The sequence below is a fragment of the Hyla sarda genome, chromosome 4 (genome assembly GCF_029499605.1).
Source record: "Hyla sarda isolate aHylSar1 chromosome 4, aHylSar1.hap1, whole genome shotgun sequence".
In the NCBI taxonomy this organism is placed as follows: Eukaryota; Metazoa; Chordata; class Amphibia; order Anura; family Hylidae; genus Hyla; species Hyla sarda.
In genome coordinates this window covers 286,628-311,293 of record NC_079192.1, presented here as the reverse complement: position 1 = coordinate 311,293, position 24,666 = coordinate 286,628, and the positions used below count along the sequence as shown (strand labels likewise).

Below are 24,666 nucleotides of genomic sequence, written 5' to 3'. Positions count from 1 at the left end.
TAACACTGCACACACTGATCTTTTATACTGATCATTATTATCCCATAGGAGACTATAACACTGCACACACTGATCTCTTATACTGATCATTATTATCCCATAGAAGACTATAACACTGCACACACTGATCTCTTATACTGATCATTATTATCCCATAGGGACCTATAACACTGCACACACTGATCTCTTATACTGATCATTATTATCCCATAGGAGACTATAACACTGCACACACTGATCTCTTATACTGATCATTATTATCCCATAGGGACCTATAACACTGCACACACTGATCTCTTATACTGATCATTATTATCCCATAGGAGACTATAACACTACACACACTGATCTCTTATACTGATCATTATTATCCCATAGGAGACTATAACACTGCACACACTGATCTCTTATACTGATCATTATTATCCCATAGGGACCTATAACACTGCACACACTGATCTCTTAAACTGATCATTATTATCCCATAGGAGACTATAACACTGCACACACTGATCTCTTATACTGATCATTATTATCCCATAGGGACCTATAACACTGCACACACTGATCTCTTATACTGATCATTGTTATCCCATAGGAGACTATAACACTGCACACACTGATCTCTTATACTGATCATTATTATCCCATAGGGACCTATAACACTGCACACACTGATCATTGTTATCCCATAGGGACCTATAACACTGCACACACTGATCTCTTATACTGATCATTGTTATCCCATAGGGACCTATAACACTGCACACACCTCTTATACTGATCATTATTATCCCATAGAAGACTATAACACTGCACACACTGATCTCTTATACTGATCATTATTATCCCATAGGGACCTATAACACTGCACACACTGATCTCTTATACTGATCATTATTATCCCATAGGAGGCTATAACACTGCACACACTGATCTCTTATACTGATCATTGTTATCCCATAGGGACCTATAACACTGCACACACTGATCTCTTATACTGATCATTGTTATCCCATAGGAGACTATAACACTGCACACACTGGTCTCTTATACTGATCATTATTATCCCATAGGGACCTATAACACTGCACACACTGATCTCTTATACTGATCATTATTATCCCATAGGAGACTATAACACTGCACACACTGATCTCTTATACTGATCATCATTATCCCATAGGAGACTATAACACTGTACACACTGATCTCTTATACTGATCATTATTATCCCATAGGGACCTATAACACTGCACACACTGATCTCTTATACTGATCATTATTATCCCATAGGAGACTATAACACTGCACACACTGATCTCTTATACTGATCATTATTATCCCATAGGAGACTATAACACTGCACACACTGATCTCTTATACTGATCATTATTATCCCATAGGGACCTATAACACTGCACACACTGATCTTATACTGATCATTATTATCCCATAGGAGACTATAACACTGCACACACTGATCTCTTATACTGATCATTATTATCCCATAGGAGACTATAACACTGCACACACTGATCTCTTATACTGATCATTATTATCCCATAGGGACCTATAACACTGCACACACTGATCTCTTATACTGATCATTGTTATCCCATAGGAGACTATAACACTGCACACACTGATCTCTTATACTGATCATTATTATCCCATAGGGACCTATAACACTGCACACACTGATCATTGTTATCCCATAGGGACCTATAACACTGCACACACTGATCTCTTATACTGATCATTGTTATCCCATAGGGACCTATAACACTGCACACACCTCTTATACTGATCATTATTATCCCATAGAAGACTATAACACTGCACACACTGATCTCTTATACTGATCATTATTATCCCATAGGGACCTATAACACTGCACACACTGATCTCTTATACTGATCATTATTATCCCATAGGAGGCTATAACACTGCACACACTGATCTCTTATACTGATCATTGTTATCCCATAGGGACCTATAACACTGCACACACTGATCTCTTATACTGATCATTGTTATCCCATAGGAGACTATAACACTGCACACACTGGTCTCTTATACTGATCATTGTTATCTCATAGGGACCTATAACACTGCACACACTGATCTCTTATACTGATCATTATTATCCCATAGGAGACTATAACACTGCACACACTGATCTCTTATACTGATCATCATTATCCCATAGGAGACTATAACACTGTACACACTGATCTCTTATACTGATCATTATTATCCCATAGGGACCTATAACACTGCACACACTGATCTCTTATACTGATCATTATTATCCCATAGGAGACTATAACACTGCACACACTGATCTCTTATACTGATCATCATTATCCCATAGGAGACTATAACACTGTACACACTGATCTCTTATACTGATCATTATTATCCCATAGGAGACTATAACACTGCACACACTGATCTCTTATACTGATCATTATTATCCCATAGGAGACTATAACACTGCACACACTGATCTCTTATACTGATCATTATTATCCCATAGGAACCTATAACACTGCACACACTGATCTCTTATACTGATCATTATTATCCCATAGGAGACTATAACACTGCACACACTGATCTCTTATACTGATCATTATTATCCCATAGGGACCTATAACACTGCACACACTGATCTCTTATACTGATCATTATTATCCCATAGGAGACTATAACACTGCACACACTGATCTCTTATACTGATCATTATTATCCCATAGGAGACTATAGCACTGCACACACTGATCATTGTTATCACATAGGGACCTATAACACTGCACACACTGATCTCTTATACTGATCATTGTTATCCCATAGAAGACTATAACACTGCACACACTGATCTCTTATACTGATCATTATTATCCCATAGGGACCTATAACACTGCACACACTGATCTCTTATACTGATCATTATTATCCCATAGGAGACTATAACACTGCACACACTGATCTATTATACTGATCATTATTATCCCATAGGAGACTATAACACTGCACACACTGATCTCTTATACTGATCATTGTTATCCCATAGGGACCTATAACACTGCACACACTGATCTCTTATACTGATCATTATTATCCCATAGGAGACTATAACACTGCACACACTGATCTATTATACTGATCATTATTATCCCATAGGAGACTATAACACTGCACACACTGATCTCTTATACTGATCATTATTATCCCATAGGAGACTATAACACTGCACACACTGATCTATTATACTGATCATTATTATCCCATAGGAGACTATAACACTGCACACACTGATCATTATTATCCCATAGGAGACTATAACACTGCACACACTGATCTCTTATACTGATCATCATTATCCCATAGGAGACTATAACACTGTACACACTGATCTCTTATACTGATCATTATTATCCCATAGGGACCTATAACACTGCACACACTGATCTCTTATACTGATCATTGTTATCCCATAGGGACCTATAACACTGCACACACTGATCTCTTATACTGATCATTATTATCCCATAGGGACCTATAACACTGCACACACTGATCTCTTATACTGACCATTGTTATCCCATAGGAGACTATAACACTGCACACACTGATCTCTTATACTGATCATTATTATCCCATAGGGACCTATAACACTGCACACACTGATCATTGTTATCCCATAGGGACCTATAACACTGCACACTGATCTCTTATACTGATCATTGTTATCCCATAGGAGACTATAACACTGCACACACCTCTTATACTGATCATTATTATCCCATAGAAGACTATAACACTGCACACACTGATCTCTTATACTGATCATTATTATCCCATAGGGACCTATAACACTGCACACACTGATCTCTTATACTGATCATTATTATCCCATAGGAGACTATAACACTGCACACACTGATCTCTTATACTGATCATTGTTATTCCATAGGGACCTATAACACTGCACACACTGATCTCTTATACTGATCATTGTTATCCCATAGGAGACTATAACACTGCACACACTGATCTCTTATACTGATCATTATTATCCCATAGGGACCTATAACACTGCACACACTGATCTCTTATACTGATCATTATTATCCCATAGGAGACTATAACACTGCACACACTGATCTCTTATACTGATCATTATTATCCCATAGGAGACTATTACACTGCACACACTGATCTCTTATACTGATCATTATTATCCCATAGGGACCTATAACACTGCACACACTGATCTCTTATAGTGATCATTATTATCCCATAGGGACCTATAACACTGCACACACTGATCTCTTATACTGATCATTATTATCCCATAGGGACCTATAACACTGCACACACTGATCTCTTATACTGATCATTATTATCCCATAGGGACCTATAACACTGCACACACTGATCTCTTATACTGATCATTATTATCCCATAGGGACCTATAACACTGCACACACTGATCTCTTATACTGATCATTATTATCCCATAGGGACCTATAACACTGCACACACTGATCTCTTATAGTGATCATTATTATCCCATAGGGACCTATAACACTGCACACACTGATCTCTTATACTGATCATTGTTATCCCATAGGAGACTATAACACTGCACACACTGATCTCTTATACTGATCATTATTATCCCATAGGGACCTATAACACTGCACACACTGATCTCTTATACTGATCATTATTATCCCATAGGGACCTATAACACTGCACACACTGATCTCTTATACTGATCATTGTTATCCCATAGGGACCTATAACACTGCACACACTGATCTCTTATACTGATCATTGTTATCCCATAGGGACCTATAACACTGCACACACTGATCTCTTATACTGATCATTGTTATTCCATAGGGACCTATAACACTGCACACACTGATCTTTTACATTGATTACTGGTTTCTCATAGTACACCAGTGATCGACGATTCTGCCGCTTGACTGCTCATGTTTGGATCTCAGGCACTGAGCAGTCATTCGGCGATCGGACAGCGAGGAGGCAGGTAGGGACCCTCCTGGTGTCCTGTAAGCTGTTCGAGATGCCGCGATTTTGCCGCGGCTATCCCGAACAGCCCACTGAGCTAACCAGCATACTTCCACTTTAGACGCGGCGTTCAACTTTGAACACCGCGTCTAAAGGGTTAATAGCACGCGGCACAGCGATCAATGGCGCGCGCTATTAGCCGGGCCAGATCCGCTATGACGCGCCCCGTGTTATAGATGGGGAGCGGACACATGACGTTCCAGTGCGTCATGTGTACTTAAAGGGGTACTCCGGTGAAAACCTTTTTTCTTTTAAATCAACTGGTGCCAGAAAGTTAAACAGATTTGTAAATTACTTTTAAAAAATCTTAATCCTTCCTGTACTTATTAGCTGCTGAATACTAATTCTCTTTGATGACATCACGAGCACAGTGCTCTTTGCTGACGTCATTATAATAATAATAACTCTTTATTTATTGTTGTCCTTAGTGGGATTTGAACCCAAGTCCCCAGCACTGCAAGGCAGCAGTGCTAACCACTGAGCCACCATGCTGCCCTTAGCATACATCTGCTGTGCACGGTTGCTAAAATGGACAGAGATGTCAGCAGAGAGCACTGTGTTCGTGATGTCATCAGTGCTCCAAAAAGAAAGGAATTTCCTCTGTAGCATTCAGCAGCTAATAAGTACTGGAAGGATTAAGATTTTTTAATAGAAGTAATTTACAAATATGTTTAACTTTCTGCCACCAGTTGATTTAAAAGAAAAAAGGTTTTCACCGGAGTACCCCTTTAAGGAGTTAAATGTATTAATGTATTTATTTATTCTCAATTTCACCCCAACATATAATTTTGAAAAGTCAAATAATAAAAATGTAGCTTTAGTGTTCTCATAGGTTTAACACAGTGTTTCCCAACCTGGGTGCCTTCAGCTGTCCGGGCATGCTGGGAGTTGTAGTTTTGCAACAGCTGGAGGCACCCTGGTTGGGAAAAGTAGGTTTATCGTAATGTGTTTTCCCAAACGTTATACTCTGATGGGTCGTTCTGTGTATAACCCCCCCCCTGGTTCTGTGCTCCCCCTGCAGGAAGCCGCCTGGTTGGCGCCCTCTATGTTTCCACAATCCCAGAATTCCAAGCAAAGTAGCGGATACGATGTACAGAGCAGTAAGATGAAGAGGCGGATTCACATGTTACACTCAGATCCCAGCATACTAGGTAGGCACTGCGCACGCGCCCTCTGCGCTGGGCTCTGTGATGCACGCTCCCGTCGGGTTAGCGTACTGATCTGGATTTAAGAGGGGGGGGGGGGCGCTGCGATGATTAATATAAACGGATAATTCTTGTCGTTTTGCATCCAGGTTACTCCCTTCATGGCTCCCCGAACGAGATGGAAGCTATCGACGACTACTGAGGCGTACATCTTCCTTCTAACGCCATCTTTACTTAAAAAAAAAAAAAAAACCCTGCCGACTTTTTTTCGGCAGTAGTTACTGCACTGCAAACTTTACCCCTTCCCTCTGCACGAGGTGGGGGCAGAGACTTGGAAAAAGGAGGGGGTGGGTGTCTTATCCCACCCAGAGCCAGGGAGGAGGGGGGAGCTACACCCTGTCTGTTCCCTCCCCCCCCTCCCCTAAACATAATGCACTCATTTTAAAGCACCTTACGAAAAAAATGCACTTTACAGAAACTGATCAAAAATCTAATTTTCATCGTTTTTTTTTTTTCGTTATATATTTTTTTTTAAAGCTTAAAAAATAAAAAAAAACACCCGAAAGGAGGGAAAACTGGATTTATTGACTTTCGACTGTTTATTAGAAATGTATTTTTTTTTCTTCAACATTTTAGTTTTATTTTATTTTTTAACTTGACAGTTTCTGACTTTTATTTTTTGTTTTTTGGGGGGTTTAATTTTTTTTTGTATAAAAAAAAAAAAAAGTGAAGTATTCCGGCAACGGATCTGTTTAAAATAGAAAAAAAAATTATATATATAATATTATAATAATAATTATTATTTTGGGAAAAAGAAAATTACAGCCAAAAAAAAACACTTTCCTCAACTTTTTTTTTTTGCTAAATATATTTTGTTTAAAAAAAAGTAGAAAAAAACGAAAAAAAAAAATGATAAAAAAGACGAAAAAGGAAAAAAAAAATTTTTTTCAGCGCTTGTTGCTAAATTTACAATTGCTCTGCTTTGAGTTCCCTGTTGCGTTGGGGAGGGTCGAAGGGGAGTCAATCCATCAAAACTTGAAGAATGCACTTAGCAATTTTGAAGGGGGGGGGGGAGGGGGGTTTCTGCATTTTTAATGGTTATTTTTTTGCACAGATATGAAAAATATTGTGATTTTTTTTCTTTTTGTTACAAAAATATCTGAAAAAAAATATTATTTTTGAACTGTTAAAAAAAAAAATCTTTTTTTTTTTTTCTCAAAAAAAAAAAGGATGCACTTACTTTTGGATACGTAAGATGCCCGTGAAGGATGGCATACCGCTGTTAGCATTACTGAGTGCCAGGACTTCTCAGGGGGTGCGACCCCTGACCCCACATCTGGCGTTTCTATGTAGTGGCCCCGTATCAGGCGGGTCACCAGTTTTTGGGCCTTTCAGTGTTTATTTTGGAGGATTTTGCACCCTGCCTTCTATGTGTGATGATTATTTTTTTGTTTTTTGTTTTTTTTGGGGGGGACACACATGGTACCTGTTCTTGTCTCCCCCCCTTTTTTTTTGGTCTTTCCTGAAATGTGGGGGAAAAAGAAAAGTTTGTGTTCTCCCATTTTTTTTTTTCCTCTCAGTTAATTGTTTTTATTCTGCTTTTGTTTACAAACGTCCTGACGTGGACAACTCCGATGGCGGAGGAGAGACGGTGATGCGGGACCCCTCCCTCGGACATGTCAAAGAAAAAAAAAGAAAAATAATCACCCAGAGGGTCTCGGAGATAATAAAGAAGGAAAACAAAAGACGTCTACGTAGAGATTTTTTTATTTTTTTTTTGAGTGTGAATGGTGCCGTTGCCTTAATATTGACACCGCAGCTCTCCCCGCCGGCCGGCCGCACCGTTTGCCACCCTTTTCTATGGACAATACGGGACCAGCTCTTATGAGCTTCTCCAGCAGATTCGGGAAACGGCTGCGGGAAGTGAAAAAAAAATAAAAACTTTTTTTTTTTTTTTTTTTTTTTGGGGAGCGCGACCCTCCTAACCTAAGCTATAAAAGGGTTTATCTGTGGACTTGGATCTCGAAGAGATTTCTACCGGAATACGAAACAATATAAACCCTTCCAGGAGGCCGTTCTCCGCCACAAAGCAGTGTTTAAAGGCTGGACATGGTCGCTGGACATTGTCGGGACGATGGTTGGGGTGGGGGAGGGGTGATGGATACCTCCGCGTCTCCACCGCGTCACCTCCGTGTCTCCTCCCTACACCCCCGCCCCAGTCCCCGTTGCAAACTTTTATGTACATAGAACTTCGGAATGGAAGAAAAAAAAAAAAAAACTTAAAAAAAAAAAAAAATAACAACAAACGCTAATTTGCCTAAAGGATAAAAAAAAAAAAAAAAGACGCTCATGTTTGCCGTGGGTTTCGCGTTTATCTTCACCACGAGAATGTATTAGGGCAGGAGCTGGTATCCAGCAAAAATCTGCTGCTCCTGGTCTCCCCCCCCCCCGATCCTCCCGCCCCTGAACGTCTGCTATCATGGGAGGGGGTGGGACGCAGGGGGACGTGTACATATATATATATATGATGGTTGGTGCCCTTGTTTTCTGGGGGTGTGTTGTACAGTGGCGCCCCCTTGCGCTCACTGGCTTGTATATAGTTGGGTATAATTCTCTCGTACAGCTTACAAGGATATTGTGCTGAATGTATAACGTGTATATATGACCTTTCTATGTCTGTCTATATATATATATATATATATATAGGGGGGCACCCTGAATACCGTATTGGTGCCCCCCTATATATATATATATATAGACTCAGGGCGGATATATTCGTACACTATGGACTATATCCGCCTCCCCTTCAAATACGCGTCCTCTGTATTATAACACCAGGTCCTTGTCCTTTCAATGGTGGCAGGATAAAGGGGGCCTCCACCTTAGGTGGAGGCCCCCTTTATCCTGCCGCCATTGAAAGGACAAGGACCTGGACTTATAATACAGAGGACGCGTATTTGAGGGGGAGGCGTACGCGCTCACTCTCTCTCTACCGCTTTATTGCCTGGTTAATAAAATTTAAAAAAAAATCCTTTTTATTTTTTTCTTGAGTTAAATTTTTTTCCTTTTATTTTAATTTTTTCTTCGATTATTTTGTTTTTGTTTGTTTTTTTGTGATAATTTCCTTTGCCTTATTTTCAGTATTAAAAAATAAGAATAATACAAAAAAAAATTAAAGGTTGAAGTGAACAGAATTAAGCTTTCTTTTTACACGCTCTGAAAATTTGTCGTAAAAAAAATATATATATATGTGTGTAAAAAAAATTATTATTTTTTTGTTGGCGCCATTATTAGTTAACAGCAAGACTGGGGGGGGCTGGGTTTAGGCTCTCGTAAATATGAACAGCTCCGCCCCTCAGTAATTTCCATATGATGGGGGATATAAGAGATTAAAAGGGCGGGGGGGTTTATAGGCGTTTAACTTACGTCGCGCATGTTCCTTTAAATGGGTATTCTGGGGAAAACAAAACGTATTTCCTATCTGTGGGATCATGGGGGTCCGACTGCTACTTACCAGTCCCCTGAGCACTGCGGCCCCCATGGACAACCCGCTTGGCCAGTTTTCGGTGATTGAGCGTGCCGTCACTCCTGCTAGTCTGCGATGGTGTGGGGCCGGAGCGATCACGAGTTTGGGCCCCATACAGGAGATCGCAGGGGGTCCCAGCAGTCGGAACCCCAAGATCAGACCTGTGGATAGAAGATGTTTTATGTTTCCAGAATACCCTTTTAAGGTCTTATACTCCTAGATCAATGTTTTCCCAATCAGTGTGCCTGCAGCTGTTGCAAAACTGCAACTCCCAGCATGCCCGGACAGCCTTCTGCACTCTGATTGGGAAACTCTGCACTAGATACACCAAGAGCTGCACTCACTAAGATTTTATGTATACTCTAGAAACCCCGAGAGCTGCACTCACTAAGATCTTATACTCTAGATACCCTGAGAGCTGCACTCACTAAGATCTTATACTCTAGATGTCCCGAGAGCTGCACTCACTAAGATCTTATACTCTAGATACCCCGAGAGCTGCACTCACTAAGATCTTATACTCTAGATACCCCCAGAGCTGCACTCACTAAGATCTTATACTCTAGATACCCCCAGAGCTGCACTCACTAAGATTTTATACTCTAGATACCCCGAGAGCTGCACTCACTAAGATCTTATACTCTAGATACCCCGAGAGCTGCACTCACTAAGATCTTATACTCTAGATACCCCCAGAGCTGCACTCACTAAGATCTTATACTCTAGATGTTCCGAGAGCTGCACTCACTAAGATCTTATACTCTAGATACCCTGAGAGCTGCACTCACTAAGATCTTATACTCTAGATGTTCCGAGAGCTGCACTCACTAAGATCTTATACTCTAGATACCCTGAGAGCTGCACTCACTAAGATCTTATACTCTAGATGTTCCGAGAGCTGCACTCACTAAGATCTTATACTCTAGATACTCCGAGAGCTGCACTCACTAAGATCTTATACTCTAGATACCCTGAGAGCTGCACTCACTAAGATCTTATACTCTAGATACCCTGAGAGCTGCACTCACGAAGATCTTATACTCTAGATACCCCCAGAGCTGCACTCACTAAGATCTTATACTCTAGAACCCCGAGAGCTGCACTCACAATAATATACTCTAGATGTCCTGAGAGCTGCACTCACTAAGATCTTATACTCTAGATGTCCTGAGAGCTGCACTCACTAAGATCTTATACTCTAGATACCCCCAGAGCTGCACTCACTAAGATCTTATACTCTAGATGTTCCGAGAGCTGCACTCACTAAGATCTTATACTCTAGATACCCCCAGAGCTGCACTCACTAAGATCTTATACTCTAGATACCCCCAGAGCTGCACTCGCTAAGATCTTATACTCTAGATACCCCCAGAGCTGCACTCACTTTAATATACTCTAGATGTCCTGAGAGCTGCACTCACTAAGATCTTATACTCTAGATGTTCCGAGAGCTGCACTCACTAAGATCTTATACTCTAGATACCCTGAGAGCTGCACTCACTAAGATCTTATACTCTAGATGTTCCGAGAGCTGCACTCACTAAGATCTTATACTCTAGATACCCTGAGAGCTGCACTCACTAAGATCTTATACTCTAGATACCCTGAGAGCTGCACTCACTAAGATCTTATACTCTAGATGTCCTGAGAGCTGCACTCACTAAGATCTTATACTCTAGATACCCCGAGAGCTGCACTCACTAAGATCTTATACTCTAGATACCCTGAGAGCTGCACTCACTAAGATCTTATACTCTAGATACCCCGAGAGCTGCACTCACTAAGATCTTATACTCTAGATACCCCGAGAGCTGCACTCACTAAGATCTTATACTCTAGATGTTCCGAGAGCTGCACTCACTAAGATCTTATACTCTAGATACCCCGAGAGCTGCACTCACTAAGATCTTATACTCTAGATACCCCCAGAGCTGCACTCACTAAGATCTTATACTCTAGATACCCCCAGAGCTGCACTCACTAAGATCTTATACTCTAGATACCCCCAGAGCTGCACTCACTAAGATCTTATACTCTAGATGTCCCGAGAGCTGCACTCGCTAAGATCTTATACTCTAGTTGCACCAAGAGCTGCACTCACTAAGATCTTATACTCTAGATACCCCCAGAGCTGCACTCACTTTAATATACTCAAGATGTCCCGAGAGCTGCACTCACTAAGATGTTATACTCTAGATACCCCCAGAGCTGCACTCACTAAGATCTTATACTCTAGTTGCACCAAGAGCTGCACTCACTAAGATGTTATACTCTAGATACCCCCAGAGCTGCACTCACTAAGATCTTATACTCTAGATACCCCCAGAGCTGCACTCACTAAGATCTTATACTCTAGATACCCCCAGAGCTGCACTCACTAAGATCTTATACTCTAGTTGCACCAAGAGCTGCACTCACTAAGATCTTATACTCTAGATACCCCGAGAGCTGCACTCACTAAGATCTTATACTCTAGATACCCCGAGAGCTGCACTCACTAAGATCTTATACTCTAGATGTTCCGAGAGCTGCACTCACTAAGATCTTATACTCTAGTTGCACCAAGAGCTGCACTCACTAAGATCTTATACTCTAGATACCCCGAGAGCTGCACTCACTAAGATCTTATACTCTAGATACCCCGAGAGCTGCACTCACTAAGATCTTATACTCTAGATACCCCCAGAGCTGCACTCACTAAGATCTTATACTCTAGATACCCCCAGAGCTGCACTCACTAAGATCTTATACTCTAGATGTCCCGAGAGCTGCACTCGCTAAGATCTTATACTCTAGTTGCACCAAGAGCTGCACTCACTAAGATCTTATACTCTAGATACCCCCAGAGCTGCACTCACTTTAATATACTCAAGATGTCCCGAGAGCTGCACTCACTAAGATGTTATACTCTAGTTGCACCAAGAGCTGCACTCACTAAGATGTTATACTCTAGATACCCCCAGAGCTGCACTCACTAAGATCTTATACTCTAGTTGCACCAAGAGCTGCACTCACTAAGATGTTATACTCTAGATACCCCCAGAGCTGCACTCACTAAGATCTTATACTCTAGTTGCACCAAGAGCTGCACTCACTAAGATCTTATACTCTAGATACCCCCAGAGCTGCACTCACTAAGATCTTATACTCTAGTTGCACCAAGGGCTGCAGTTGCTGCTATTTTCGCTGATAACACCAATATTGTATTGCATTGTGTCGGATGTAGTGATTTTTTTTTTATTTGCTTTTTTTTTTGTTGTATTTTTTTTCTCTACCATACAGTGCCTGGTAAAAAAAACAAAAAACACTACATCTCCCAGAATGCACCGCAGCGAAAATAGGTCTTGCAGGAAGCCAATAGAACTGTGGTGGCAGCAGCTCTACATGTGATCGGAGTAGAAGAAAAATATTCATTTTCTTTAGTTCAATATCTTTTTGGAATTTTAACCCAGAAAAAATCAGGATTTTTGCAATCCAAAAAATGCAAATGAAAAGTAGCGCTGGCGATATCTACGAGGAATATGTGGGCAGCGACAACTTCCAAAATTGGCCAATGTATAGGGGTAATTCTAGGGTTGGAGGTAGTAACCATTTTTTATTTTTCATCATTTTTGACCACAGGATGGCGCTGTTGTATTGATGTCTTTGATGGAGCAGCTTTACCACTATGTTGAATAAAAAAACGAAAACAAAAAAAAGCTTCTCTGTGCGGATATAACAAAAACCTGTAGCCCTTGTGTTTTTTTTGCTGAACATAGATAATGTGACAATAAACCTGACTGTACAAATCACCGCTTTGTATCTTATCTGCTGTCAGGGGATGCGGGGCGGGGTGGCGCCATCTTCAGGTTACATCCATTACTTTTTGGAGCTTTAGTTTGTAGGGGACTTGACGACACCTTGTCAATCAAGCCACAAATGGCCCCACCCATCGCGGCGTCTAAAGGGCTTAAGGCCGGAAATCACCAGGATCGGTGATGTCCGGTATTAGTCACATGTCCGGACCACGCGGGGTCAGCTCGTGACCCAGCGTCATAGGAGGAGCGAGTGAGGGTGTACAGGTACACCCTTAAAGAGTTAAAGGGGTTTTCCAGCCAAAACCATCCCCTATCCAAAGTCCGGTGAGGGCCCACCACTGAGACCCTGCGCGATCTTTGTGCAGCACTCGCATTCTACACTATCATGTCTCCAGTCCCGGAAACAGAGAGGTTTCTGAGACTTGTGCAGCAGCCCCGCGTTGAATGTGGGTGCTGCACGAAGATCACAGGGGTCCCAGCAGTGGGCCCCCACAATCAGACATCTTATCCCCTTAGTCCTATTGGCAACACAAGGGGGGGGGGGGGGAATGGACAGTCGGAAATTGTATTTAAAATCTTAATTAAAGGGTCACACCTTTACCCACGCTGTAATAGAAAGTAAAACGAAGATTTAACAAAAATTTTATTTTCTGGAGTCTGTAGGCAGCACAATAACAAATGAATGAAAGACCCCTAGGGGGAGACAGCGAGTGACAGGATAAGCAGCAGTAAATCAATTAAAGCATTCCTTTCATTTCAGGATAAGCTGCTGTGTGTGTTCGAGGAGCAGCACTATTTCTGGCCATTATATATGGTATTTTCCAGCAGATTTTTGCTCTGCAGCCTTCATCTATAATTTGCAGTTCTTCCAGAGCTGGTGGAAGGACATTTTCGTAAGTAAATGTTTGTTTTCTGGATCGTCCTATGGCAGCACAATAATAAAAGGGACTTAACCCCTTAATGACAATGGACGTAAATGTACGTCCTAATGCGGTGGTACTTAACGCACCATGGCGTACATTTAAGTCCTGTACATGGCGCGAGCACCAAATTGGTGCTCATATCCTGCACAGCAGGTTCCGGCTGCTATCAGCAGACAGGGACCAGCCGGTAATGGCGGACATAAAAGATCACACTGATGTCCGCCATTAACCCGTCAGATGCCGTTATCAATACAGATCACGACATCTGCGGCAATGTGGGCGTTATATTGGATGATCGGGTCTCTCCCGGGGTCTTCTGGTCTAGAGCAGAAGATCGCCGATAACACTGATCAGTGCTATGTCCTATGCATAGCACTGAACAGAATTAGCAATCAAATGATTACTATAAAACATTGGTCTTCAAACTGTGGCCCTCCAGATATTACAAAACTACAATTCCCAGCATGCCCGGACAGCCGTTGGCTGTCTGGGCATGCTGGGAGTTGTAGTTTTGCAACATCTGGAGGGCCACAGTTTGAAGACCGCTGCTATAAATAGTCCCCTATGGGGACATAAAAAGTGTAAAAGAAAAAAAATAATAATAATCACCTCCCCCGTTAAAAATGTAAATTGACCCTTTTTCCCATTTTACCCCCAAAAAGCGTAGAAATAAATATATTTAGTATCACCGCGTGCGTAAATGCCAGAACATAAACATAAAAATCCAATTCCCAAAAAAATAAAAGGCGACTAAAAAGTCATATGCACAAAAGTGGTACTAAAAAACAAACCACAGGTCACGATGCAAGAAATTGGCGCTCACACATCCCCATATATGGAAAAAATTGATTATGTAAAAAAAAAAAAAGTTTGAGATTTTTTTTAAAAGCCGCACAATAATAAAGTGTGTAACCATGAGGATCATTTTAATCGTATCGACCCACATTGACAACATGTCATTTTCACCGTGAAGTGTACAGCGTCAAAACGAAACCCTCCAAAATTAGTAAAATTGCAATTTTCATTAAAATTTCCTTTCATTCAAATATTAGGGTTTGCTGTAGATTTTATGGTAAAATAAGTGATGTCATTACAAAGTACAATTGGTCGCGCAAAAAACAAGCCCTTATATGGGCCTGTGGATGGAAATATAAGAGTTATGTATTTTAGAACGCGAGGAGGTAAGAACGGAAATGCAAAAATAAAATTGTCTGTGTCCTTAAGGGGTTAAGGACGAAGCCAATAATATTTTTGCATTTCCGTTTTTTCCTCCCCGTGTTCTAAAATACATAACTCTTTTATATTTCCATCCACAGACCCATATGAGGGCTTGTTTTTTGCGCGACCAATTGTACTTTGTAATGACATCACTTATTTTACCATAAAATGTACAGCAAACCCCAAAAAATTATTTGTGTGAGGAAATTGAAAAGAAAACTTTGAAGGTTTTGTTTTCACTCTGTACACTTTGTGATAAAAATGCCATGTTTTCTTTAGTCTGTGGATCAATACGATTAACCCCTTAAGGACCCAGGTCGTATCTGTATGCCCGTGGGAAATTCGGTCCCCCTCCGCTCGCTGGGCCGGGATCGGACCGGGATACCTGCTGAAATCATTCAGCAGGCACCCCGTGCAAACCCATGCGGGGTTCTGAGACCCCCCCATGTCGACTCCAGGTCAATCGGGTCTCCGGTGACCTGGAAAAAAGGGTGATAGGTGGTGTCCGAGATGGCACCTATCACCCTTTACCAGCAGGAGTGAGGTTGCACGGGTGCCACCTCACGATCACGCGATCAGTTGGTCGGAACGACCGACCAATCACTATCCTGCTGTGCGGTGATTGGTGCCTTACTTATCTCGGCGGATGTCAGCAGGGGTCCCCTCAGGCAGTGGCGGAGGCAGGCTACAGCAGGAAGTGAGGCCTGTTCACCTCCTGCTGTTGCTAAGCAACAACTCCCAGCATGCACGGCCAAAGGGCATGCTGGGAGTTGTAGCTTTGCAACAGCTGGAGGTACAACTCCCAGCTGTATCACTACCCTGCTGTGCAGTGATCGGGGCCTTACTTACCTCGGCGGAGGTCAGCAGGGGTCCCCTCAGGCAGTGGCGGCGGCAGGATACAGCAGGAGGTGAGGCCTGTTCGCCTCCTGCTGTTGCTAAGCAATAACTCCCAGCATGCACAGCCAAGGGGCATGCTGGGAGTTATAGTTATGCAACAGCTGGAGGCACTTTTTTCCTATGAAAAAGTATGCCTCCAGCTATTACATAACTAAAACTCTCAGCATGCACGGACAGCCAAAGGGCATGCTGGGAGTTGTAGTATTGTGCCTCCGGCTGTTGCATAACTACAACTGCCAGCATGCCCTTCATCTATCAGTGCATGCTGAGAGTTGTATTTTTGCAACAGCTGGAAGCACACTGGTTTCAAAACACTGAGTTTGTTACTTAACTCCGTGCACTGACAGACCGTTCATGCTGGGAGTTGTAGTTTTGCAACAGCTGAAGATTTGCCTCCACCTATGTGAATATACAGGGTACATTCAGACGGGTGAGTTTACAGTGAGTTTCCTGCTGCAAGTTTGAGATGCGGCAAATTTTCCGCCTCCGCTCAAACTCCCAGTGGGAAACTCGCTCTGAACCCGACCGTGTGAATGTACCCTAAAAACACTACACTACACAATATAAAGGGTAAAACATTACATATATACACATCCTTACACAGTTACACCACTCCCAATGAAAATTAAAAAATTCTCGTACAGCAGTGTTTCCAAAACAACTCCCAGTATTGCCAGACAGCCATTGACTGTTCAGGAATGCTGGGAGTTTTACAACAGCTGGAGGCACCCTGTTTGGGAAACACTGCTGTAGGGTCATTTGGTATCGGAGGCCTCAAATGCATAATTTCGCTCTCGCTTTGGAGCCCTGTCGTATTTCAAAGAAACAGTTTAGGGTCACATATGGGGTATTTTCGTACTTGGGAGAAATTGCACTATAAATTTTGGGGGGCTTTTTCTCCTTTTGCCCCTTATGAAAAGGTAAAGTTGGGGTCTACACCAGCATGTTATTTAAAAAAAAAAAAAAAATTATTTTTTTACACCATCATGCCCATACTTTTCATTTTCACAAGAGGCAAAAGGAAAAAGACCCCCAAAATGTGTAACACAATTTCTCCTGAGTACGGAAATACCCCATATCTGGTTGTAAAATGCTCTGCGGGCGCACAACAAGGCTCAGGAGTGATAGTGCACCATGTACATTTTGAGGCCTATATTGGTGATTTGCACAGGGGTGGCTGATTTTACAGCGGTTCTGACATAAACGCAAAACAAATACCCACATGTGACCCCATTTTGGAAATTACACCCCCCACGGAATGTAACAAGGGGTATAGTGAGCCTTTACACCCCACAGGTGTTTGACAAATTTTTGTTAAAGTTGGATGTGAAAATGAAAAAAAAATTTTTTTCACAAATGCTGTTGTTACCCTAAATTTTTCATTTTCACAAGGGAAAATAGGAAAAATGCCCCCCAAAATTTGTAGCCCCATATGGAAATACCCCATATGTGGATGTATAGTGCTCTGCGGGTGTACTACAATGCTCAGAAGAGAAGGAGCGCCATTGGGCTTTTAGAGAGAGAATGTGTCTGGAATTAAAGGCCATGTGTGTTTACAAAGCCCCCATGGTGCCAGAACAGTGGACCCCCCCCCCCACATGTGACCCCATTTTGGAAACTACACCCCTCATGTAATGTAATAAGGGGTGCAGTGAGCATTTACACCCCACCGGTGTCTGACAAATTTTTGGAACAGTGGTCCGTGAAAATGGAAAATTTAATTTTTCATTTGCACAGTCCACTGTTCCAAAGATCTGTCAAACGCCAGTGGGGTGTAAATACTCACTGCACCCCTTATTAAATTCTGTGAGGGGTGTAGTTTCCAAAATGGGGTCACATGTGGGGATGTCCACTGTTCTGGCACCATGGGGGGCTTTGTAAAGTCACATGGCCCCTGACTTTCATTCCAAATAAATTCTCTCTCCAAAAGCTCAATGGCGCTCCTCCTCTTCTGAGCATTGTAGTTCGCCTGCAGAGCACTTTACATCCACATATGGGGTATTTCCATACTCAGAAGAGATGGGGTTGCAAATTTTGGGGGTAATTTTCTCCTATTACCCCTTGTAAAAATGTAAAATTTGGGGAAAACCAGCATTTTAGAGAATTTTTTTATTTATTTGCACATCTGACTTTAACGAAAAGTCATCAAACACCTGTGGGGTGTTAAAGCTCACTGGACCCCTTGTTACGTGCCTTGAGGGGTGTAATTTCCAAAATAGTATGCCATGTGTTTTTTTTTTTTTTTTTTGCTGTTCTGGCAGCATAGGAGCTTCCTAAATGTGACATGTCCCCCAAAAACTATTTCAGAAAAACTCTCTCCAAAATCCCATTGTCGCTCCTTCCCTTCTGAGCCGCCTTCACCCGCCGAAAACACTTGACATACACATATGAGATATTTCCTTACTCAAGAGAAATTGGGTTACAAATTTTGAGGGGGATTTCTCTCCTTTTACCCCTTATTAAAATTCAAAAACTGGGTCTACAAGAACATGCGAGTGTAAATAAATGAAGATTTTGAATTTTCTCCTTCACTTTGCTGCTATTCCTGTGAAACACCTAAAGGGTTAACACACTTACTAAATGTCATTTTGAATACTTTGGGGGGTGCAGTTTTTATAATGGGGTCATTTATGGGGTATTTCTATTAAGAAAGCCCCTCAAATCCACTTCAAAACTGAACTGGTCCCTGAAAAATTTCGATTTTGAACATTTTGTGAAAAATTGGAAAATTGCTGCTGAACTTTGAAGCCTCTGATGTCTCCAAAAATAAAAACATCAACTTTATGATGCAAATATAGAAAAGACAGATTGTATATGGGAATCAATATATAATTTATTTAGATGTCCATTTTCCTCATAAACAGAGGGTTTCAAAGTAAAAAAAAAAAATGCAAAATTTTCAAATTATTCATCAAATTTTGGAATTTTTCACCAAGAAATGATACAAGTATCGACAAAAATTTTACCACTAACATAAAGTAGAATATGTCACGAAAAACAATCTCTGAATCGGAATGAAAAGTAAAAGCATCAGAGTTATTAATGCTTAAAGTGACAGTGGTCAGATGTGCAAAAAAATGTCCGGGTCCTTAAGGGGTTAAAATGATCCCATGATTATTTACTATTCTATGAAAAACACAATCTTTTTTTTCACAAAAATCAGTATGTTTAAAATTGCCCTATTCTGCCTCCCATAACATTCTAATTTTTCTGTATACGGGGCTGTATGAGGGCTCATTTTTTGCGGTGTGATCCATAGGTTTTTTTTTTGTTTGTTTTTTGTACCACCTTTACAACTATTTGATAGTACTGGAAGCTGATAATTACTGGAAGGATTAAGATTTATAAATTGAAGTAATTTACAAATCTGTTTTACTTTCTGGCACCAGTTGATTAAAAAAAATAGAAAAAAAAGTTTTCCACCGGAGTACCCCTTTAAGGAACCATTTGATCTGGATTTTGAGAAAAAAAAAAGGATCTGACTTTTTTAAGACTTAGTTTCTGGTCATGGAAGATGTAGTTTATACCAACCCATTAAAGGGGTACTCCGCCCCTAGACCTCTTATCTCCTATCCAAAGGATAGAGGATAAGATGTCTGATCTTCCTTCTGCACCCAGTGTTTGTTTACGGCATTGGGTGCAGTGCCGGAGGCTTGTGATGTCACAGCTACGCCCCCTCAATGCAAGTCTACGGGAGGGGGCGTGACGGCCGTCACGCCCCCTCCCATAGACTTGCATTGAGGGGGCGTGGCTGTGACGTCAGGAGCATCCGCATCGCCAGTCATCCGACAGAGCAAAGTTCTGGATGTCTTGTGTGTATGTGGGGGCGCAGCCGAGATCGCGAGGGTCCCGCTGCTGGATAGGGGATAAGATGTCTAGGGGCGGAGTACCCCTTTTTAGTTGGTTTTGCCTTGTGGCATTTTGGCCATAAGGGTTCTCTGTGTAAGGGGGTAGATGGAGTCTTCTCATAGCAGGCTAAGTGGTTGAGGTCCACAATGGGTCCAACCCCAAGGCTCAGCCACCCGGGATTAACAGATTTCTTCTCCAATAAGCTACTTTTGACTTCTAGGTTCTATCTTCTGTTCTGAAGGGGATCTACTCTGGCACTAAACACTTTCCCACCAGGCCTGTTGAAAAATGCAAGACCCTGATTTCTCACATTATAGAACAATTAATTCAGAAAGGCTTTATGTAGAAGGTCGGAAATATTGAAGGATGTCCGCTGTTCCGAAGCCGTGGGGTTAGTGGAGACTTGTGGTCACTCTTACGATCCGATATCTCTGTCCACAAAGATGGTTTACTAGAAATGATCCATATCAGAAAATATGGCTACCCGAGTATGGGGGCCCAGCACAGGTTTCTTCAGATTGACCCTTTATTAGGGGACTCGGCCGCTTGTCTCGGTTTCACCATTCTGCATTTTGGCCTGGCATTACCAAAAAATGATTGATTTGGTGTCTTCTTGTCTGGACAATTGTTTCTGATGGCTCCATCTTGAAGAGGTTTGGATCCATTCCATAGATGTCACCACCTTTGAACAGCCCTTGTTTCCTCATCAATCCTTTATGATCGGTATGATTGTTATTATTGTCAGAAAGGTCCAAGAAGATAGTCAGACGTCCTCCAGGTTATTCCCAAGAAGATAGTCAGACGTCCTCCAGGTTATTCCCAAGAAGATAGTCAGACGTCCTCCAGGTTATTGCCAAGAAGATAGTCAGACGTCCTCCAGGTTATTCCCAAGAAGATAGTCAGACGTCCTCCAGGTTATTCCCAGGAAAATAGTCAGACGTCCTCCAGGTTATTCCCAGGAAGATAGTCAGACGTCCTCCAGGTTATTCCCAGGAAGATAGTCAGACGTCCTCCAGGTTATTCCCACGAAGATAGTCAGACGTCCTCCAGGTTATTCCCAAGAAGATAGTCAGACGTCCTCCAGGTTATTCCCAGGAAGATAGTCAGACGTCCTCCAGGTTATTCCCACGAAGATAGTCAGTTGTCCTCCAGGTTATTCCCAGGAAGATAGTCAGACGTCCTCCAGGTTATTCCCAAGAAGATAGTCAGACGTCCTCCAGGTTATTCCCAAGAAGATAGTTAGCCGTCCTCCAGGTTATTGCCAAGAAGATATTCAGACGTCCTCCAGGTTAATCCCAAGAAGATAGTCAGACGTCCTCCAGGTTATTCCCAAGAAGATAGTCAGACGTCCTCCAGGTTATTCCCAGGAAGATAGTCAGACGTCCTCAAGGTTAATGCCAAGAAGATAGTCAGACGTCCTCCAGGTTATTCCCAAGAAGATAGTCAGACGTCCTCCAGGTTATTCCCAAGAAGATAGTCAGACGTCCTCAAGGTTAATGCCAAGAAGATAGTCAGACGTCCTCCAGGTTATTGCCAAGAAGATATTCAGACGTCCTCCAGGTTATTCCCAGGAAAATAGTCAGACGTCCTCCAGGTTATTCCCAAGAAGATAGTCAGACGTCCTCCAGGTTAATCCCAAGAAGATAGTCAGACGTCCTCCAGGTTAATCCCAAGAAGATAGTCAGACGTCCTCCAGGTTATTCCCAAGAAGATAGTCAGACGTCCTCCAGGTTATTCCCAGGAAGATAGTCAGACGTCCTCCAGGTTATTCCCAGGAAGATAGTCAGACGTCCTCCAGGTTATTCCCAGGAAGATAGTCAGAAGTCCTCTGGGTTATTCCCAGGCACAGACTGCAGATTGTGGAGGCCTCAGTGATGGTTCTGGACCGTCTAGAAGTTTCTCCCATCTGTACACAGGATCTTTTGGGCTCAGTGACCATTGGGTTCTCGGTCTCCTATCTTACCAAGACCCTTCTCCCCCCCCCCCCCCCCCCCCATTACTTAGTTTGGGGGGCGGCAGCTCCAAGAAGTGTCCTGGTTGTTCCTTCTTTTTCTATGTAAGAATTATGGAGACTAGAGATGAGCGAAATTACAGTGATTCGATTTGTCAAGAACTTCTCGGCTCGGCGGTTGCAGACTTTATTCTGCATAAATTAGTTCAGCTTTCCGGTGCTCCTGTGGCTGGAGACTCTCCTAGGACTGTATCCACCTTTTCCAACCACCGGAGCACCTGAAAGCTGAACTAATTTATGCAGGATAAAGTCCGCAAGCGCTGAGCCGAGAAGTTTGTGACGAATCTAATCACTGTAAGTTCACTCATCTCTAATGAAGACCTCTGAGCTCTTGGGAAGTTTCACTGCAGCAGAAATGTCTTTTTCTCTTCTCCATATCTGTGGCCACACAATCCTGTCTCTGAGCTCCACAGGCAGTTCTTTCCCCCTCATGGTGTTTGCTCTGATATACATTATCAGCTGTGAGATCTTATATAGACAGGGCTGTGTCTGAGCTCTACAGGCAGTTCTTTCCCCTCATGGCTCAGTGTTTGCTCTGATATACATTGTCAGCTGTGATCTTATATACACGGGGCTGTGTCTGAGCTCTACATGCAGTTCTTTACCCCTCATGGTGTTTGCTCTGATATACATTGTCAGCTGTGAGATCTTATATACACAGGGCTGTGTCTGATCTCTACAGGCAGTTCTCTCCCCCTCATGATGTTTGCTCTGATATACATTGTCAGCTGTGAGATCTTATATACACAGGGCTGTGTCTGATCTCTACAGGCAGTTCTCTCCCCCTCATGATGTTTGCTCTGATATACATTGTCAGCTGTGAGATCTTATATAGACAGGGCTGTGTCTGAGCTCTACAGGCAGTTCTCTCCCCCTCATGATGTTTGCTCTGATATACATTGTCAGCTGTGAGATCTTATATATACAGGGCTGTGTCTGAGCTCTACAGGCAGTTCTTTCCTCCTCATGGTGTTTGCTCTGATATACATTGTCAGCTGTGAGATCTTATATATACACGGGGCTGTGTCTGAGCTCTACAGGCAGTTCTTTCCTATATACAGAGCTGTGTGAGGTGTAATGCAGAGGTTCTGAATAAATTGTACACTGCCCCTTTAAGAGCCCCCCCTCTCTTCCTCTGTCTCAGTATGTCAGCCGACACAATGGTTTATTAAAGAGCCGATGATTGGCGTTGGTGTGGACCAATGAGGAGGCAGGTGTGGGCCGTCCCCTCCTCTGATTGGAGCAGCCCCATGTATGTCAGCGGCCCCGTATATAGGGGCAGGAGGTTATACAGAGACCTACAGACGTGTCCTCAGGTGTCCAGACAGGATGAGTGGTGGAGTGTACGGCGGAGGTAAGTGCACGGATTAACCCCTCACTACCCATCAGCTGCCCGAGACCCTCCTACTCCACCTGTATACACTATATATATATATATACTGGTCTACATCCTACTCCACCTGTATACACCATATATATATATACTGGTCTACGTCCTACTCCACCTGTATACACCATATATATATACTGGTCTACATCCTACTCCACCTGTATACACCATATATATATACTGGTCTACATCCTACTCCACCTGTATACACCATATATATATATACTGGTCTACATCCTACTCCACCTGTATACACTATATATATATATACTGGTCTACATCCTACTCCACCTGTATACACTATATATATATACTGGTCTACATCCTACTCCACCTGTATACACCATATATATATACTGGTCTACATCCTACTCCACCTGTATACACCATATATATATACTGGTCTACATCCTACTCCACCTGTATACACCATATATATATACTGGTCTACATCCTACTCCACCTGTATACACCATATATATATACTGGTCTACATCCTACTCCACCTGTATACACCATATATATATACTGGTCTACATCCTACTCCACCTGTATACACTATATATATATATACTGGTCTACATCCTACTCCACCTGTATACACTATATATATATACTGGTCTACATCCTACTCCACCTGTATACACCATATATATATACTGGTCTACATCCTACTCCACCTGTATACACTATATATATATACTGGTCTACATCCTACTCCACCTGTATACACCATATATATATACTGGTCTACATCCTACTCCACCTGTATACACTATATATATATATATACTGGTCTACATC

General features: G+C 42.1%; 2 protein-coding genes across 2 annotated transcripts in view; both read left to right on the top strand.

Annotated features, from left to right (window-relative positions):
- The window catches only part of GIGYF1 (GRB10 interacting GYF protein 1), a gene marked incomplete in the record, with an annotated part of 47,695 nt that extends 38,711 nt beyond the window's left edge, over nt 1-8,984 (top strand). Inside the window, 2 exon segments of the mRNA XM_056569958.1 lie at nt 6,128-6,257; nt 6,401-8,984. Coding sequence (XP_056425933.1) covers nt 6,128-6,257; nt 6,401-6,453 — 183 coding nt within the window.
- A 14,725-nt stretch (nt 8,985-23,709) lies between these two features.
- Nucleotides 23,710-24,666, top strand: part of LOC130367531 (actin-like protein 6B) — a 44,206-nt gene continuing 43,249 nt past the window's right edge. Inside the window, exon 1 of the mRNA XM_056569957.1 lies at nt 23,710-23,826. Within this exon, the coding sequence (XP_056425932.1) occupies nt 23,727-23,826 (100 nt within the window). The 5' untranslated portion in view covers nt 23,710-23,726. The remainder of the gene's footprint in view (nt 23,827-24,666) is intronic.